General features: G+C 34.8%; 1 protein-coding gene across 1 annotated transcript; it reads left to right on the forward strand.

Annotated features, from left to right (window-relative positions):
* The first annotated feature begins 3,044 nt into the window (after positions 1-3,044).
* LOC111051819 (BTB/POZ domain-containing protein KCTD12) lies at positions 3,045-16,585 on the forward strand. The gene is made up of 3 exons (XM_039432209.1): positions 3,045-3,359; positions 9,676-10,199; positions 14,093-16,585. The coding sequence occupies exons 1-2, from the start codon at positions 3,154-3,156 to the stop codon at positions 10,166-10,168; spliced, it is 699 nt and encodes a 232-aa protein (XP_039288143.1). The 5' UTR covers positions 3,045-3,153; the 3' UTR covers positions 10,169-10,199; positions 14,093-16,585.
* The last annotated feature ends 4,317 nt before the right edge of the window (positions 16,586-20,902 follow it).

Below are 20,902 nucleotides of genomic sequence, written 5' to 3' on the forward strand. Positions count from 1 at the left end.
TTGTCCCCTCACTCCATATGCAGATAGTTGAGCTAGTGGGCTGGAGTAGAGTTGCATGTTTGTGAATCTCGGCTTTGAGCTGGGCAAAGCATAAATATGATTCTTGTTTATACGTTATGCACTAATCTTCACAGCCCCCAGTACCAATTTCATGAATATTCGTCCAATGGGAAATTTCATATTGAGCAAAGAAATAGTTTTACTATCTTAGTGATGATAATGCGTAATATTTCTTTCATATTTGTAGCATTCATGATTTGATTTTGTAGCATCTAAATTCCAAGGACTGAAAATGTTGTGAAGTGAAGAGCTACAAGACTCAACCTATTTTGGACCATGTGTAACCTTATCTGAATTTGGGAGAGGAATAGCACAAATTTACCTTATCTTTCCTGTCCCTTTCATTCTGATGATGTACTTATTGTAAGAGAGAATAGGAGAGAGTTTTGTATTTTCCTACTTGCCTTTCAACCAAGTTATTAGTTCGAAGTATCTAAAATTCTTCATGTATAAAGTGCTTCCTCGACTAAATTCTAATTTCTTACAGCTCATTCTATCTCATCTAACAGCTCTTTCTTATTACAGCTCGCGTTCTACCATACTACTTACTGTCTTGTGTCTCATTTATACACCACAACAACATACATACATACATGACTCGTGGCTTGTCTAGGAAGGGAATTATTATCTTATAGGAGACGAGTTTATAGACATTGATACATTCTCACTTTTGGTTGCATTGATTTGAAATGCATTTCTTCTGAGTATTCCGTTAAAGTATAACTTTCTCATTACTCTTATTTGAAAAATTGCATTAGAAAATAAATGTTCTCTTCTGCCATAAAATGTAGTTCACCAGGGAACAGCAATGCATGCTAAGTTTCAGAGAGAAAACGTGTGCGAGAGGAAGAGGAAAAGAGAAAGAGAGGGAAATTGATAGGGAAAGAGTAAGAGAGGTTCAGGGAGAGAAAGAAATAGATAGAAAGAGGGAGAGATTTTAAGTGTGTGAGAGAGAAAGATAGAGTAAGAGGGAGTGTGGAAGAGAGCACAAGAGAGAGATTATAGTGAGCGAGAGAGTGCGGGAGACCTTGTACTGTGGAACGGAATGGCGGATTGCTGTGATTGGTGGAAGCTGTTGCTGCGTTTCTCGCAGTTGACATTGACATTCAGACAGCTGTTACACGCTGTAATCGTGGTCGACATTGAAATTGACATGAACAGCGTTCACAACATTACTCATTACTCATTACATTGTCCAAATAGGGGTTATTTCTATTCTCCTCTTCTTGTTCAGTTTGACGTTCCAATTCAGAATTTGATGACTTTCATTCTGATTTTCTACGCTCCAGGAATTACACAAGATTTGAATTTGATAAACGAGATCTATTATTGAATTTGCAGGTGTATGAATTATTTCAAGTCTGTAATAATATCAATGATTCCCATTAAAGAAGATATACTCTAATTTATTTATCATCACTGTATGATCATAGCTTCATCATAATTCGAGGTTCAATTGTTCTGATTGGATGTGCGACATTCTACCTATATTCTCGTAGGAGGAAGACTGTTTGATGCCAATTGCCAACTAATGATGCTGACAGGGTTGAACTTCAAAGTACAGTATCTTCACGTTCACAGTGATTTAGAATCCAACATAAACTGTAGGTGAATATCATAATCAACTCATCGATTAGCCTACTTACGTAAAAGCCTCATGTGGGTATTGAGGTCACACAAAAAATACTGCCTGTTCACTAGGTATTATAAATGATTGTTGGATAAGTTTATCAGAAGACTTTTTTGCCTTAATTTATTTGAAGACTTTGAAGCTTTAGAACATTTCGTTACCTTATCAATTAATTAATTATTAGAATGATACTGATGATATGATTGGCACTAGGATTGTGGTATTCCATGATAAATGTTGTTATAACTAGAAATTTTCTAGTATTTGCAACTTAATGACTAACTCCAGCTACATTCAATTCTAATCCTAATTATACATTCATTCACTACTAATTCTAACTACATTCGATTTCCAAGATGCAAAGAGAGATTGTGATCATAGATGCAGACAGAAATTATAGAAAAATATTGGCCAGCCTCAGAATTAAGGAGACAGCAACAATAGATTAAAAAGCTGCAATAGATCAAAATGTGACCCAAATAGTGCTCTCATTGGTTGACCAGATAACCACATAGTATCTGCTGTTATAACATATTTTAGGTTGCAGGATGATAAAATGGTTTTCAGCTATATGCTCAATCATAGAATAAAATTATCTTGACTTTTGAATATTAGGCTCAACTCACACTTAGGCGACTCAGGTCGGAAAGAGACTGGACTCTATAGTGAGGTCCACGTTATAATGGCAGTGGATAAAGATAGAATAATAACGATACTGATTCTCCACATTAATCAATTATATTTCTACACCGTCAAAAACATAATTGACATCGTCGTGGACCTAGAAAAGGATAGTACCACCGGCTTTGTCGAATGATAGAAAGGAATAGCAAAACCAAAGTTGATCAAATACTGTCATTATAACGTGGACCTCTCTATAGTCGAGAGCATGTGTTTCCACTCAGACCAGTCGATTCTAGTCTCCGCGACTGTCACCATTTGAAAACACATGCTCTCGACTAGAGTCGAGTCTCTTCTCGACCTGAGTCGCGTGTGAGTTGAGCCTTACTTATAAGTTTTCTCTAGCTCAATCTAAAGAGATTCTCATAGATACAGGTTTTATAACTTATAAATTGGAAAACACATCCATATTGGGGTACATTGAATTCCGTATCTCAAATATGTAACATCAATATTCGGAAGTTATAAATAGCAGAGTATAGGTGTGTAGGAGATATATCTGATTGGAAGAAAATTTCGATGCACGCAAAACTGACACCGTATCATTGAGTCGCAACTCGTTGCCCATTACCCCGTCAACTCGATGCAACGCGTTGCGAGACATCATCCACCGGCGTCGACGCAATCGCCGTTGAAGCGGGAGTTGAGGGGACTGTGAACCGCTGGTGCGGGGGGTTCGGGTGCTTCGGGGGGAAGTAAGCAGGGAGCAGCAGCAGCAGTAGGGAGCGAACAGGCATTCAGCAGGCATATTGATCGGCTCAGTCGAAGCGTGATTGTGGGAGATGGCGGACCAGCAGAGCTCTGTTGTCGAGCTGAATGTCGGCGGCGTATTCTACACGACTAGCAGCCAAACTCTGGCCAAGGATCCCAACTCGACTCTGGCCGCGCTGGTCGCAGCTGGTGGCGGCGACTGGCCGCGCGACTCCAAGGGAAAGATCTTTATCGACCGCGACGGAGTTCTCTTCCGATATGTGCTCGATTACCTGAGGTACGGAGAACCACTCACTCTATCAATCATTCATGTGCATGAATCAAGTAAGGTTAATGTACAGGAGAAGATAGATTTATAGCAAGAGCTCATGTGTGTTTGTGAATTGGGAGAAATGGAATAGTGAATGAACAATCATTGATTGTGCTAGCGTGTATGATTGGAGAGGAATACATGTGTTGGAAAATATAGAAAGAACAGACTGATGTGTGTATGTTTGGATTCTGCATTTTGGTGTTGGGATAATTCACACGAATATGATATGAAAGTCCAGAGAATTCATAGGTGCATATTATCATCGATCTGCGTCCTAACTTCGCCCTCCTAGGTCAAAAATAAAGGTAGTCATTCTATCAGTGAACCGCTGCATGATTGGAATAGGTTTAATGTACAGGAAGTGTATTGTACGGATCGGCTTTGTTTGTTCGGAGTAGTACGGTATTTCATATTTTCTTGAAGATAATGAATCGAGATATGACGGAGTAGTATTGAATATTTTCTTTAGGAGAGGGATTAAAAATATTATTTAGACCGAAAAAAGTCATAATGAGATATTCTTGATGTTCATTATAGGCTATGCTGAATTGAACTGAGAGAATTAATGAAAATAGATAATATTTGAACAAGGATATATTGGGAAGGCTGATGTGCTTATGATAAAGTTTTGTTGAGATCAAAATAAGAACAAATATTAATGTGTGCTCATTGAAATAAAGTAATAGATTGTAATGATGTATGAGCTGAAGTTTTTAGATTTGAGTATTGAGACAAGACAGGAATTGTCGTTGAGCATGGTTTGAATGGAGTTGTTGAAAAGAAAGAAAAACTCACAGAAATGAAACAATTTTGAACTGTTGAATGTTCGAGGTGGGAGTTATGTGTTAATAGAGACGATTTTCGTATAGTGCTGGATTAAGTTGTGGGAACTGGAATACAGAGCACAATTAATATATTTTTTTCTCAATTTATTTATTAAAAACACACAAAATGTAAGTGTAAATGTCCCAACCGCAGTGACGGATTCTTTACCATGGATGATTTATGTCTCGGATTTTTTCACTGTACACAACATTTTTTTATGTCTTCCCAAAAGAAAAAGTCCAGAGTGGTTGAGTCCGAGCTTCGTGGTTGCCAAGCAATTGGGCCAGCTCTCCCTAGCCACCTTCCCGGAAAGCGAGTGATTTGAACCGTGCTGCTTCTGGATGCTGGAAATGTTACTGATTTCAATAGACTCCTACGACGCAATTAGAGGCTGAAAATAAAATCGAAAAATTTCCAAGACAGGAACATGTTAATCACATTATCAAAGTCCATGCTGTAACATTAAATTTAAATTAAAATCATATAAAATAAACTATAATCATTATAACATGATCTTAGCACTCTAATCTAGGCTACGACTTTTTCATTACATTGAAGACCTTTGTATTGGAGCCTTTAGTTTGCCGATAAGCTCCTATATGCTATAACATACTATACCCATATTTATATTATGCTATTGAATTACGAGTCGGGTGCGCATAATTCAAGCTTATTTTTGATAAAGGTGCAGTTTGAAGTTTGAAGAACTGTAATAGGAAATCAAGAATCAATGATTGTTGAAAAAAATAACTCTCTATGGTCTTTGCTTCAAATAAGATATGAGAAGTGAGAACTAGGTCCTCGTCGTTCTATTAATACTTGTTCAACTTCTATGGCCTGATGACCACTTTGTTTGGTGACAGTCCTTTCGACTGTTTTTCTGCGTCAATTCGATTACTTGTCTTCGTAAATTGATTGCTATGGAACGTTATTTTTAGTAACCGTTATCAGACGCTCATTATTTTTCGGTGAATTTTCTTATAAATTGTCAATTTGATACTTGTCCCCTACTCTTACTTTTCCGTTTCTCAGCAATTTTCCGGTTTATTTTCTATTATTTATTTACTATTCCAGAATTCATTGTTTGAAGTGTCCTATTTCAGCCTGTCCAATTTCATGTCTTCAAAATAACATATTTTTGTACTGCTGCCCGGCTTCAAATGATTTATTATTTCTCTTAAATTTTAATTTCCTGAACTTCAATAATTCAGAATACCGCTTGTCAATTTGTTGATCGAAATTACCAAGTAATCGATTAAATCTCATCTTCAAGAAGTTCTACAAATTTCCATCAAAACTCACACTTCACTCGACTCTTACATCTCTACTAGGCTATAGTTATGAGTAAATCTATTTTTGGATCTCATAAGTTTCGAACTTACTTGTTACAACAATCGAGTACACACACATGTTTGGTTAAATCAGAATGCGTTCTAACGTACTGAGACCCAACTCCAGACGCCCTCAAACAGTATTCACGTTGTATTCACAGTAGTATTCCATACTAATTGATTGCTTGGGAACTTTTTCTCAGTAACTGTTATAAGGCAGTCAAAATTTGTTAGTCATTTTCATATGAATTGTCATTTATTCGTACTTGATATGTCATTTCACACAAACCTTCAGATACATCACAACAGGGCAAGAAGATTAAGTGATGACCCTAATTCTAAAACTAAAAGATGTTAGTGGTGAGTTTCTCTCAAGCTGGAATGGAAAAAACATGGAAGGGATTAATAAGAGTTTAAATAATGAGTAACAACAACTTATCAAATTTGCTCAACTTCGAGAATCTTGATTATTTTGAAGAAATAAATGATGAAGTGATCAACAACAGTCAACAACTTTGTGCAGCATTGAGTTCTTGTGATTTGAGCATCTTCTGTCTCAATATAAGGAGTATCAGAAGAAATCTTGATGAGCTGATGATTCAATTGTGCGACATTAATTTTTCTTTTGATGTTATTATTCTAACTGAATGCTGGATTAGGACTGAATTTGTACTCCAATCCATTCGAGGATATGATGTATTTTCCACCATAAACAACCCCGTTACAAAATGATGGTGTAGTTGTTTATGTTGAAGATAGTATAATGTACAATGTGTTGAGCTACGGATTAACCAGGCAAATGTCCTACATATTCGGTTGGATGCAGCAGACAAAAAGTGGAACATCCTTGCAATATACAGATCACCGTCCTTCAATGATATTTCAGATTTCCTGAGTGACTTAGAATCGATCCTGAATGAATTAAGAAGACAACAAGTCATATGTGCAGGAGACATGAATATTAACATCCTACAAATTTAGCCACATCATCAATTGAATGACTACTGCGATCTTCTAAGCGAGCATGGGCTCAGACTCTGCATTAAGCAAGCAACTAGAACTACAACAGAAACTGCTTCATGCATAGATCACATCGCTACCAATTCCAGAGATAATCTTTTTCCAATCATTCATGAATCAACAATAACCGATCACTTCACCACAATTCTAGGAGTGCAACATAATTCGAGAAATAGTTCAAATGAACTATTCAACTGGAACACAGGAAATAAACGAGAAAATAGACATTAATAGCTTGAAGAATGAACTACCGAATGAGAAGTGGATTGATGTTTTAGAAGATAATAATCCAGATACATATTGTGACACCTTCTTATCAACTCTGAGACAACATATACAAAATAATATCAAGCAGCATCGGCGGCAGAAGTACGAACCCATCAAACCATGGATCATAAGAGGTATAGTAGCAGCAATAAGAACCAGAAATCTACTGAACAAGATAAGAAAGGAAGACCCATATAAGCAACATTAACTTAACCAACTTCTATCGTCGGTATAGGAATACACTCACAGCTTTAATTGATGAAACAAAGGACCAATACTATAGAGAGAAATTGTAAGAAGCTGGAAAGGATAATAAAAAAATGTGGAAAGTAATCAGAGATGCTACTGACTCTAAATCAAAAACAAAAATGAAATTGAATGCTACTAAAATAGATGATAGGATTTTCAATCTAAAGAAAAATCCAGAAACTGTGCTCAACCACATGAATAACTTTTTCACAAATGTAGGTGAAGAAATGGCAGAGACAATAATAAATTCCTTGAGAAAACCACTATACCAAATCATATCACAATATAAACCTGTTACAAGAACTCTACACTCCATCTACTTTCACCCAGTAGCTGAAGATGAGCTTCTTAAAGCTATTAGTAGTTTGCGAAATGACAGTGCTCCAGGACTTGATGGAATCAATAATTGAACATTGAAGTCGATAAAAAATGTAATTGTAGAACCATTATTTACATATTTAATTTAAGTTTGTCAAAAGAAATTTTTCCAAAAGCTATGAAAGAGACATGTGTTAGACCATTACATAAAGGAGGCGACAAAACAAATGCCACCAATTACAGGCTCATTTCACTTATAAGCAATATTTCTAAGATTTTGGAAAAAACTGGTAAAGAAACGTCTTGTGAATTACATGGAAATTAACAACTCACTATCTAGGAATCAATTTTGCTTTCGTGAGGAGAGGAGTACAGAAGATGCGTTATCAAGATTGTCAAATTTTGTCACAGATAAGCTAGAAAATAACAAAAAATGTGCAGCAGTGTTCCTGGACTTAGCAAAAGCTTTTGACACTGTTAATCATAGTTTGCTGCTGAAGAAATTGGAAACCGTGGGAATTAGAGGAGTTCCTCTAGAATGGTTTAGACTTTAGATCATAGCCTACCTCTGTGACCGGCGTCAGAAAGTCAAGGTTGAAGAACATCTCAGTTCAGAGGAAACGATGAAGTTTGGGACTCCACAAGGAAAAGTTCTTGGGCCAATTTTGTATTTGGCATATTCAAATGAGCTATGTTCAATTAAGATAAGAGGGAGAGTCATAGCTTTTGCTGATGATACGTGTATACTATTTGAACGAAACACCTGGGAGGAAGTTTTTAATCTGGCACAGGAAGAATTGATGAAAGTCGATAAATGGTTGAGAGAAAATTTGCTTACAGTTAATGCAACAAAAACGAAATTTTAAGCCTTTTCTCTGACGGAGCGGACGAGACCACCGGATTCTTCAATAATTGTACATCACTGTGGAAGCACCAACAACCCGTGTGATTGCCCTTCAATTCAACAAGTCAATGAAATAAAATATTTCGGAACAATAGTGGACAACAAATTTAAATGGGACAAGCACATCAATCTATCAATTACCCGGATCCGGAAGCTTCTCTACAAATTCTATCAACTCCTCAACTATGAGACATTGAAAACTGTTTATTTTTCTTTAGTGCAATCAATTTTAAGATACGTCATAATTATCTGGGGAGCTACGAATTTTATACATGTTGAACCTCTCTATAAACTTAAAAAACAAATACTAAAAATAATAGGCTTCAAGGAGAATCAATTCCCCTCGAACATTCTTTTCAAGGACAGTAAAGTACTGAGTGTGAGCCAACTCTACATCCAGGCTATCATCACGCGAATGAGGAGAAACAACGAACACATAAGACTGGCAGATCATAACCATCAAACAAGGCAGAGAAACACGAATTCAATAGTACCAAGGATGAACACTACATTTGGGCAAAGAAACTACACATATTTGGGACCAAAAATTTACAATTCAATACCAAGTTACATTAGGGAAGAATTCAATAGACACAGGTTCAAGAAAAGTTTATTTTCCTGGTTAGTTGATATTGAAGTAGAAAATTGTGAAAATTTAGTTAGACTGTAAATATTGAAACTATTTATTCTTCATTCTTTTCCTTTACTAGCTATTCATTTTTCTAAAAATTAACTTTCTTTTTATTATCCTTAATAGAACATTAATATTTATCTACTAATCTCATAATTTTGTTTGTATTATAAATTTTTACTAATTTCAATATAAAAAATTTTAATCCCATATCAGTAAATGAAGCTTGTACATGGTAATTATAATACGCAACAAGCAACTAATAACTTATACCCCAACACATATCATTTTTAGTGGGGTGTATAAGAAAACTTCATTGTTTTAATTGTATTAATTGCTATAGTATTCTAATTTGTAATGTAATTGTTTTTGATGAATAGATTTTATTTGATCTAAAAAAAAAAAAAATTATCTTACGACACTTACCTATACTCAACCGAGTATCTTAGTATCTTACTACCGTAGTATCTTACGATACTCAACCGAGCTTTGCACAGAGTTAGTAACATGTTGATAACACAACATCATCCTATAAGGTCAAATTCATTATTATTATAGGTATTTTAATCAATCAATAGCTTTATTCAATTTAACACAAAATACACTGAAGAAATCTAAATTCAAAAACAATACAGAGTCCAAAAAAAACAGGCTTCATTGTTTTATTAAATAGAAGACACCGATTTTAGAAGCTTGAAAAAGGTGAACTAAATATGAGTTTTGGTTTTGTTGCAGGAATCAGGCACTAGTCCTCCCGGAGAGCTTTCGGGAACGGGAGCGCCTGAAGCAGGAGGCGCAGTTCTTCCAGCTGCCCGGCATGGTGGAGGCGATCTCTGCCACACCAGGCGGTCGCCAGCCGGGCTACATCACGATCGGCTATCGCGGCAGCTTCGCGTTCGGACGTGACGGCCTGGCCGACGTAAAGTTCCGCAAGATCACGCGTATTCTGGTCTGTGGTCGCGTGACGCTCTGTCGCGACGTGTTTGGCGAGAGCCTCAATGAGAGTCGCGATCCTGACCACGGTCTCACGGACCGCTACACGTCACGCTTCTTCCTCAAGCACTCCTCCATCGAGCAGGCGTTCGACATGCTGCAGGAACAGGGCTTCACGATGGCTGGGAGCTGCGGCTCGGGTACGGCCGGAAGTTCGGCCGATCTCAAGCCGGGTGTCGACTCTGAGGAGAGTCGTTGGAATCACTACAACGAGTTTGTGTTCATTCGCGAGTAGGCCAATACTACTTCGACACTTGATGCACAAGGTGAGACATTATGTTATTAATTGTGTTATGGTACAATAACGTACTAGAGTAACGCGTATCATAACTCTTAACTGTACGAGACTACGTAATCTCGTAACTATCACGAGAGTTTTGTATGTAGAGTAGAATATTAGTATGTAGTAATAATATTTACTAATAATATAGTATGTACTAATGATATTAGTATGTAGAGTAGAATAATTAAGAGTAGTTATCTTATGTGATCCCGATTTCAATTTTAAATAGTGACTTATGCTATTGGAAGGAGAAGGTTGAAAGCCACTATAATAACAAAAGTTGACAACAGAATCAAATAGCTGTGGAAATTCAATCGTCATAAAGATGAAAATATTATCACTTAACACAAACAAGTTATCGAAAATAATAATTGGAAGTGACGTTAGGTTTTTTTAGTCAATAAGGTAATATTCTTACTTCAAGGCTACTCAATTGTCACGCAACGTGAGTCAATAAGTTTCTACTTAGAGGTTATAATATTATGAGTTACATTCATTAGTAGGGAAAAAATGAATCTCTAGATTAAAAATAGGGCTTAAACGTTTTTTTAGAAATTTCAGAGTTTTTAAATGCCGAAAGTACCATTATGAAAGCAAAAATTGAATACCATATCACATTCACCGGAAATACAATTCATGAAATATTATAATAAGTTATGGATATGCAGAGTTAGTAGACATCTGTCTACTAACGTTGATGGATATGCATATGGAAATAGCAGAGTTAGGATAGAATTGATTCAATTTTAAGCTATAGTTGGCTTATGATTTTATGGCAATTCACTTGTAATAGTGTCTTGGCCTACAACTGTGGTTCACATAGGCCGAATACATTCATTAATAAACGCCTGCATGAGCCAAAAGTTATAGAAACAAATTTCATTGTCAGTAATCACGTTTGATGGATAATATTTGGCATGATCGATGAATAAAATTGCAAAAATGATCTAAAATATCTTATCTGCAAAGTTCTAATTTGTGCGCAGATATGATCTGCATGGTAAAATCTTTTAAAGAGAACGCTGAATTCTCAATATTATTTATAGAGAGCACTGGATGTATGAATTCACCCGTAGTTATGATCGCTATTTTTGTAGTTGAGCTTCAGAAAATTTAAGAGCGAGAAAAGAAAATGGATATAACATCGCGGTCCATGAGAGAATTGAAGACATTATTGTCTCAAAGCTATTATCAAAGTTTTCTTTGCTCTCACACCTTCCTTTCCAATTCGGGCTGTATCTAATTTAAATTAGGTTCTATAGGCGTACGCCTACGTTTAGACCTAAGCTTCATAATAAAGTGTTTGTTTTTGCCTATTGAAGTTGTTATTCCTGGAGTTGAACACCATGCAAACATAAAAAGAGGTTTATCGCCATGATAAGATACGAAACAAACTGCAGTATTCAAATCACAATTCCATTATTGGTATGCAGAGGATGTGGACGAAAATTTGGAAACGAAAGAGTTAAATTGAACTTGAAACATCGCCATGCTCTTATTAATAATTAGATCAGCGGTTGCGCTGGTATCCAATCACTCAGGTTAATTATTTATTACCAGACAAATGACAAATAACAGATCTCTGGTAATCCTTGATTGTACCAATTATCATCGATTTCAAAACAGCTACATTATTTTAACACTACTGTGCCAAAGATGGCAATAGAATATGGGGAAGCCAAACATTTTCTTCATTTGAATTTTAGAAATAGTGTACTGTAATAGATTAGATATAATAATATTCTGTTGTGAGTCAGAACAGGCAAGAGCCTAAATTTTGACTGGAAGAAGACTATTGTGCCTGGTTTCACCAAGCTTTGTCAAGACGTTTGAACATGGTTAGCCTGATACGATTAACAAGTGTGCACTGAAATTATCGATAGATTTATCGCCATAGAAAACACATGTTCTAGTGCACTCGTTGTTAAGCGTATCTGATTTCAGATTATTCGAATAATGTATTGACCAAGCTTGGTGAGACTGGACATTGAACTTTGAAGATTCATAATATTGAAAGAAAAAATCTCATAATAGAGAATATAACCTTATGTTTCCTTACTAGAGCACAAAATTGTCCAATTTACAAACCACAGTTTCAAAACACGCCTAATTCCTCATGATTTTAAAAACTCAAATTAGGCTTCCAACTCAAACCGTCTTTTTCGATTCACTTCAAATGGGTAGTTTTCACAGAATACCTATCTAGGCTCTTGATAGAGCTCACTATAAGATTGGGTGAAATTAAAGATTCAAATCTAATAAACTTGAATTTTCTCCCATCTATCGAATTTAAGAATTCAACTCAAATTCTAGGGGTTTTGTGATGCACGTTTTTTACGAAGTACTGTATATAGGTAAGCGTTGTAACGCTCTTCTCTGCTCAAAAACGCTCCAAGCATTGTAACACACCACACACCTTCACATTGTGAAAGCCGTAGGGTCACCATCTACTAAACCTCGTAACCCAGGATACATTCGTTAATTAAGGTAGAAAGAGAAAGACTGATTCCAAGTTCTCCCTGAAACCTGTAACTGAATAGAAATGCAGTGTTTTTATCCCGGACTCTATACATTCTCAGGTCTTTTCAGTCGTAGAGTTTTTGTAATAAGGAGGGAAAGAGCCAGCCAGCCCCGAATTACATGGCTCATGTCAGATACTTCGTTGCTCTTCGAAAAAAGAAAGGCATTCTCCTCATTCCCCTCATTCCTCGCCTCATTCCATTATCGATTCTGTCTCACATTCTTATTCCTTTTTCGTCCTTCATTTAATGCAATTTCGCTCAGTTTTTCCACATTCTTCCTCATCAGACTCATCCTACCGTAAAGGCTTTCATTTCGTGAAATATTTGCTTTAGGAATTTGATATTCGCTTCAAAAAACTAATTCTCAAAAAGAAGAGCTATTGAGTTGATGAGAAGAGCGCATTACGTGGTTTGAGTAACGTAGATAAACAACAAGAGCTCTTGATCTAATATTATGATAATTATAAATAAATTCACCTAGGAATACAAGATTCAGTCTGTCAAACAGGTTTCAATCCTGCCTTCAAAGCAGGATTAAGTCTGCCTCAACAAAATAATATCCAATCTTAGAATATTACCTTAGAAAAGTATTGGTGAATCAATTTCCAAAAATATTATAGAGTATTAGAAAATGAAAAACGATTTCGGAGAATAAGTATAGTTGCATTTTTAATTGATACCGGGTGTTTAACCCAGTATTTCATTGACCTTAATAATACGTAATCATAGGTTGCTGCTTTCGAGGCTTCATTAATTTTGCAACCTTGTTGCATAATGCAAACTATATAGTATAGTTTGAATGTTTGTGATTGAACAAATCATTTCCTATCCATGCAAAGATCATGTTAATTGCTGAGAGAGCAGCAACAGATTTGATATTTTCTTTAACTAGATCGGAAGGAATTCTAGGATTGAAAAGTTTTCCTCCCAATTTTATAAGATGAGAATCATCTACTGAGGAAATTGAAACAGATTGTGAATAGATACATACATATAGTTTTTCCAATTGTTGTTTCATTTGTGATTGTAGGTTTGACATGAATTTTTCAAGTTTTTGTGATGGAAATCTCCTCTTTTTTATCTTTCATGTAACTTTCGCCAACAAGCATGGTCATAAGAGCTATCTTGCTCGAAACACCCCGGAGGCTTCCAATATTTAAAGACACAATTCATATCTTGTCCGTGATGATAGTTACCTTGCAGCTTACCGATGGTAGTCACTACATTTTATAACCTTTTTATTGAAACGTTTTACAGCCCTCTACTGATAGTATCTGAGGTGAAATTTATTCAGTGAATTATTTCCCACGTTAGACGAGACAGCTCCACTAAATTGCTTTTGTTATTTTCACAGACGAGCTGGAGGACTACTGTGTTGCTTTCTAGAGGAGAAGAATAAAAATAGCAAGTGGGGTTGCGCCTGAGGATATACGATAACGCCTGAACTTTTCCCTGATAAGGGATGTAAGTGTGAATGCCGGAAAAAGAGTGCAAAATCCAGATCTGTGCTTATTTCTATATCGAGAGAAAGAGGGAGAAAAATTCAAACCTTCCTAACCGGAAAGCATGAAAGTCTTAGCCAAGACTGCATTTCATTTTGTAGCGGTTGATCCAAATGCACACATGATGTGAACATTTTTATCAATCTATTTATAATCAAACGATACAATATAATTATTATAGTAGTGTATTGAAGACAAACAGTGCCCACAAATTCGTATGCTATATTAATTACTAATAATATCAACATCAGAGAAAAGTTTGTATAATCGATGTAAATTTACCATTATCATTGTATTATAATATATCGAAAGATTTGTTTAAATATCTCCATGTGTGGCAGTCATCTATTCGAATTCATTTTTGTGACTAGATTTAATAGAGGAGGAATTGAGTAGTTTATTAAACATTAGAACTTGCTATTCCTCTGTAGTGATTTAGTCAAAGGTTGAAAAACAAGAAAAAACAATTTCGAAATTGGAAAATATTTGAAGTTCAGTTATTTTATCTGTATTTACTAACGGTATCTACATAGATTAGAGCTATATATTAGACATTAACTTAAGTTTATTTGGAAAACTGTAGAAATATCTTACTTAAAGTGATTGAGAAAAATTACTTTTTCTTAGTCGTCGTAACACCAAAAAAATAATATCAAGTTCTTCTACGAGGGTTCTGTAATAATATTATGTAGCCTATTCGATTATGATATTGACTGTCTTTAGTTATAGATAAATCTATCATTCCGGAAATGAGGGTTGTAATAGCCGTTTTTAAATTCAATACCTAACTGAAACTCATTTGAAACACAGAATCCAATGAACATTTCCTACATAATCGACATTAAAAAACTGAAATGTTAAGAAACCTTGTGCTATTCAATATATGGATTCAATAATGTTACTCTGCTGTGATCTATCTTAGGGACTTTTTAGATGAGTCCAGTTAGATGTATCTAAATGGTTCTATTATTTCCTATAAAAATGCCTAATCTGGGTTAATATTGAGACTAGGCTACATTACAATTATTTTATGTACTTATTGTATTCATTGAGATATTTTGATCAATCTTAAAACTGGGCCTTTCCGTCTAGATTCATGCTAAGAACTCAATCCAATGAAGCTTTATATTTTGATTGTCACAAGTGAAATCCAACAAAAAAGACGATTTTTCAACTCCTATTGTAAAAATTACCAATGTGAATTGGAATGAAATTATCTCTATCTCATGGTGTATAGCCATGTGCATTGGAATCAGTGATTTCTGAAAATGTTACGCCTATCAATTTCATTTGGAAAAATATTTTTACAGATTGGAAATAACCTTCCCAATTCTGGGTTTTTCATTCTTCATGTATTTGAAAATTGAAAGAGTAACGTTTTACATTTGAAAAATATCATGCATTTGCGTAATTTGTATATTCGAAATTGAATGTTGATATGGTTATAAAAGTATGTTTTTATAAGAAAATAAAGATTGTGTGTTATGATAATGTTGAAAATTGAGCGAAAGTCTCTTGAGTGGAATTTTCAATTGTTGTTGGCTTTGATTGTGTAAGGAAATTATTTACAATATTCTTCAAAAATGTTCAAAATGTATCATTAGCGCACCAGTACCTGATTTTGAAAGTTGTTTGTGTGGTTGATACATAATGTGATGAATGTAGTTTTGTTACTTTTGGTGGATTAATATTATGTAAAGAAGCAAGAAAGATTGAAGGTTACTGCGGAAAGTTGAACTCTTTAATCCTTCAAAACATTTAGGTCTATCAATCACTGAATTTCAAAGGAGTGTCCCTTGGGTTTGTAGAGAAAAGTAAAATGTTATCAATACTCAACCTTTATTAAAGTTGACGATTATTGAAAGAGTTACTACTGTATGATTTATTTGTCATTACTACAGGAAAACTTCTATCATAAAGGTTTCATGAGAATAATGAATATTATTTCAGTTTCCTGGAACCAACTGTTTGGCCCTTTGAAACTTGGAATGTAACAGTTTTGTTGCATGTTACCACCAAATGGATGGATTGATCATGAAAAGCCGTTAGGCCATATCTGTCCTATGCATCGGGATCATTGAACTATGAAATTTATTTGTCATTTGAATTCGACATTATCAGATGAACATTTCCCAACATGACCAATATTCATATTCGATAAGAAATTGTTTACATAGTACATTAGATCGTAATTAAAATTTCATAGGGTTCTTGTAAGATGAAACATGATAGTATCAATTTAATAATTTGTTGAAGAAACTGTTTTCAGATTCTCTCAATGTTATGTTACCGAATATTGTAAAATATTATTGAATATATTTTTCGTTAATAAAAATCTATTATTATTTATTGTTTTCTCATTTACTCAATACAACAGGTATGAATCCTTAACTTATCCTGAATCTCTTTCAAACTATTTGATTGACAAGAAATAGTCAAAATCAAACAACATGAGTATCTTGATGACTGAAGAGTTGAGATCAACTAATAACGGTGATAATAATAAGCAAGGACTTACAAAAAAATTGAGGATATTCTATAGAAATAGCAATGAATATTCTAAATATACAATTTACATTGTCAAAAATTACAATTCACAATGTAGGTCAAGAAATTCAAGGTCAGTGGGGCATTACTTGAGTCTTACTTTCTCACTTACTATCCTCCTTTGGGAGCCTGAAGATTACGGTTTTCTTTCCCTATTCTATGATCCTCCTCACTTTCTATTTATCAACGCATTACTTGGTTTCTTAATAAGTTTATAGAAATTATAAAACTATCTTTTGTTCTCTTGCTTTCCTGTACAGTATAGTGAAACATTAGATAGCTTCAATTTTGCTCACCTTACACTCTGTTTTTGATAAACACAATCAAGAGTACCAAATTTAAAGAGTAAGTCGAGAGCAAACTTTATTTGAATAGTATATTCTGTGATATATTGTTTCATGACTTCACGAACCAAAAATATGCGGCAGAACTAACAGAAATGCTTCAGGAACACAAAATTAGCGGAAATATATAGTAGAGCCAAATACCAAAGATTCAGAATAGTCATGAAAGCTCACGAAAGATTACAACATTCTATTTGCGTTTGCAGTTGTTTTCTTTCAGTTTTTGATGACTTTTATTTTTTTCAAATAGAATCACTTGTCAATTCTTCAACAAATTCCATTTCACAGAAGTGAGATTATATTCAATTTGAAGCTACTTGAAACATTTTGAATGGTTAGTTATTTATCATGAGTTTTCTATTGCTGGAGAGACCGGGAGGTTGTTTCATGTTCCACCTCGCCGTATAGAGCTGGATTGCCACATAACCACATCAGTGACAGTGAAAGTGACCGACTCAGTGGTCAAGTTTTTATTGGACTGTTCTAGCTCAGCACTTCTCACTTTCATAAAAATATATATTGAATAGCTTATCTTCAAGGTAATAAATTACAGCATATCATCTCCTGATCATGACTGGGAAACATGTTGTTTTGATTTACGTTCAATGCCAAATTATGGAAGTAATATGATAAATGTAAAACATTATGTAAACAATAAAAAACTCATTTTTTGGATGAGGATCAGTGGAATATTTTATGAATTGTTTAAATGATGGGAAACGATAAACCTTAGGTAGTTCCGGAGATTGTATCATCAGTCATGTTTTCCCAGATGGAAATCTATTCATGATTCAAAGCATGTTACCTGTTTTGAAGTAGGACAAATCGAGCCATCCCTTCTAATTAAGTCAGTTTCTGATCATTCATCGTGCTGAGTTGAAGTCAGGGAGCATAGTTGATTACTTATACATAGCATTTACACTTCGTCAATCAACACAGAGCTCCGCTGTCTAAACTCAAAGAGGCTTAATCATTCTCCTCATTCCACTGATGAATTTTGTTTCTATCTCTCCCTCTCATATAGCCTTGTATTTTCTCTCTCTGTTTGCCGATGCATCAAAACTAATCCTCAAGGAGTTTGCACAAGATACGACGGCATTATAACACAACACATGGTCTCTGCCTTCATCTCTCTGAGAGCCGAAATAATGTATCATCTATTGTTTGGGATACACAGATGTTCACTGTTGATAAATTTGATAAACTTGGCTTAATGATTCCAGTTTAATTTTGTTTATTCAATCCATCAGTAGCTTGTATCCACATAGATAATTCACAGAAAATCAGAATGAATGACTCACTGAATGAATAAATATGGAAATATAGATATAAATAATAAAAATAAAAAGGGTCAAACGTTTCTTTGAAACCGTATTTCCAATCAACTTGATAATAAATTCTCAGATTCTATAGATTTGATTTGACTGATCAAATTAACATAAATGAGATATTAATGTGTCAACGTATATTAAATACGTTCAATGATGAATTTGAAGTTCTGAAACGTATAGAAAAGAATCCCTCACACTGGACATGGATCATACAAAGAGTTATTTGATATTTGTATCTGTGCAGTTTGTGGGTGTCTCTTAAAAGCATGACTCCTGATTTTTATCAAACATGGCCCTGAGAACTAATGAGATCTCAATACTATATCTCAATTCAAAATTTATAGTCTTAATGTTTATTTTGGACTCAAATTTTATAAAAATTGTACTCGTGAAATTCTAACCTTATCTTGGACTTTGTCACCTATAAATTTGGAAGAAAAATAGCACAAGGACTACCTTATTATTTTATCTAGAGATGTTATTACATTAGTGTCATTTGCATTGTGAATAAAGTAAAATAAATAAATACATCTTTCTCCCAGAAAAAAAGATAAAATTAACAAGCTTTATACTATCTTCTTCTTCTTGTAGTTCCTATCCGTTTCGGATGTTGGCAACCAACCTGATTTTGTCCACAGCCATGCGGTAGAGTTCAGCTGATGTTTTTCCCGTCCATTTTCTAAGGTTATGCAGCCAAGATATTCTTCTCCTTCCAGGACCTCTTTTTCCATCGATTTTTCCTTGGATGATTGTCTGTAGTAAAAAGTACCTGGAGTCGTTCCTTTATACTATAATATTGGAATATTTTTCCAGCAATGGATCAGCTACTCTCAGCAACTCATACTTCAATAAATAAATGAACAAATTCAAATTCAAATTCAAAAATTCTTTATTCCTCATAGAAAACAAAACAATATGATTTACAATCTGCTGTCAGTTCTACATACTCTTACAAGAACTCATACATAAGAATAATATTTTTGTACAATAAAAAACACAAAAAAATTAAAATTAAATCAAATAGAAAGTGGTTCTGACTTTCTCACAGGAGAAATACTTCTCCTGAAAGTAAAGGAAAACAACTGCTTAATATGTGTAGCTTACAACTGATCCAATTTATTATTCCTGTTGGTTACTCGATTAACATAATTTATTGATCATCCCATAATATTCAGAACTAATTCCATAATTTCATTTGTCTACTCTTTGGAGAGAGAATAATTTGAAAGAAATATATGATTTGGGTTTATTGATCAGTCACAGGAGTGAATGCAAACTTGTAACAATATAAACCCTCCTAGTAGCACAGAGCAAGGTACCGTACCTATATAGACTGAAATATACTATACTATATAGACTGAAATAAACGGTTCTCTCAGTTCAATCCTTATACAGAAATATGAATTCTAGGTGATTGGGAATCAAATTTCGATCGAGGTAAACGACCATCGCAATACCTTCATTATTCATGAGGTAGTCTAGATGGAAGCATGCATCGAGTGAATAAATCTCGATGAATTATTTGTGGAATTCAAATAAATCTGAGCTTAGACGCTCACTGTTCATTTCGAATTCTGATCACGTCTTTTGCTTGTCGTCTCATATATTCCCATTAAAACCGAAATTTGATAACTACGCTTCCAGACTTGGACAGATTTTTGGCGGCCAGACTTGTTCCAATCGATATTCCGCAGACTTGAAAACTCTCAAAATAGAATTGGAGCAAAAATAGAAAATTGTTTCCACTTCGTTCAGATGCAGCCTCACCCACATGTGCTTGTTATTAAGGAAACTTCTAACTCAAGTATATTGATTTCAAAGGTTGATTTACCTGAGAGTTTGAAGCTGACGAGATGCCAGGGAGATATTCGGTATCTTTATTAGAATACGGAAAAAAGTAAGTATTGACTTATAAGCTCTGAAAAGAGACGAAAAAATGAACAAGGAATACTCAATTTATAGATTGCAGTCAAATACTCAACCAAACATGAGAAGAAAAAATGAACTAGAATGTGAAATATCGAAATTTATTGAAATCAATTAGGACAGAATCCCAGTAAGTAGAAAATGAGTTGAGTTACAAATAGATATTTGGAAAACGTTTATGATTAACTAGCCGTCAGGCTCGCTCAGGATCGTCCAAGAATGAGATCAGCAGGCTCGCTTCGCTCGCCTGCATTTTTCATTTGAGCATTTTTATCATATGCTAGAACAATCCAGTCGGGGGTCCAGACTAAACGTCTGGCTAAACGGATATGGCGAGCGAAGCGAGCCTGACGGCTAGTAATATAATATTCCCAGGATTGAAGTAGCAATGCCCAATCAATCTTTCCGCGATAAATGCATTTAAATCTTCAACTTGGTGCCAACCTAACAAAGTCAACTCAACTTAATGCCAACCTGACAAAATTATTAATTTAGTTGCCAGTTAACAACTGTT

The sequence above is a fragment of the Nilaparvata lugens genome, chromosome 7, assembly GCF_014356525.2.
Source record: "Nilaparvata lugens isolate BPH chromosome 7, ASM1435652v1, whole genome shotgun sequence".
Classification (NCBI taxonomy): Eukaryota; Metazoa; Arthropoda; class Insecta; order Hemiptera; family Delphacidae; genus Nilaparvata; species Nilaparvata lugens.

What these genes read in the sequence shown, in the direction of transcription:
- LOC111051819 (XM_039432209.1), top strand. Translation starts at nt 3,154, where the DNA reads ATGGCGGACCAGCAGAGCTCTGTTGTCGAGCTGAATGTCGGCGGCGTA. An exon ending in TATGTGCTCGATTACCTGAG is followed by an intron (nt 3,360 to 9,675) that starts GTACGGAGAACC and finishes GTTTTGTTGCAG; the next exon opens with GAATCAGGCACTAGTCCTCC.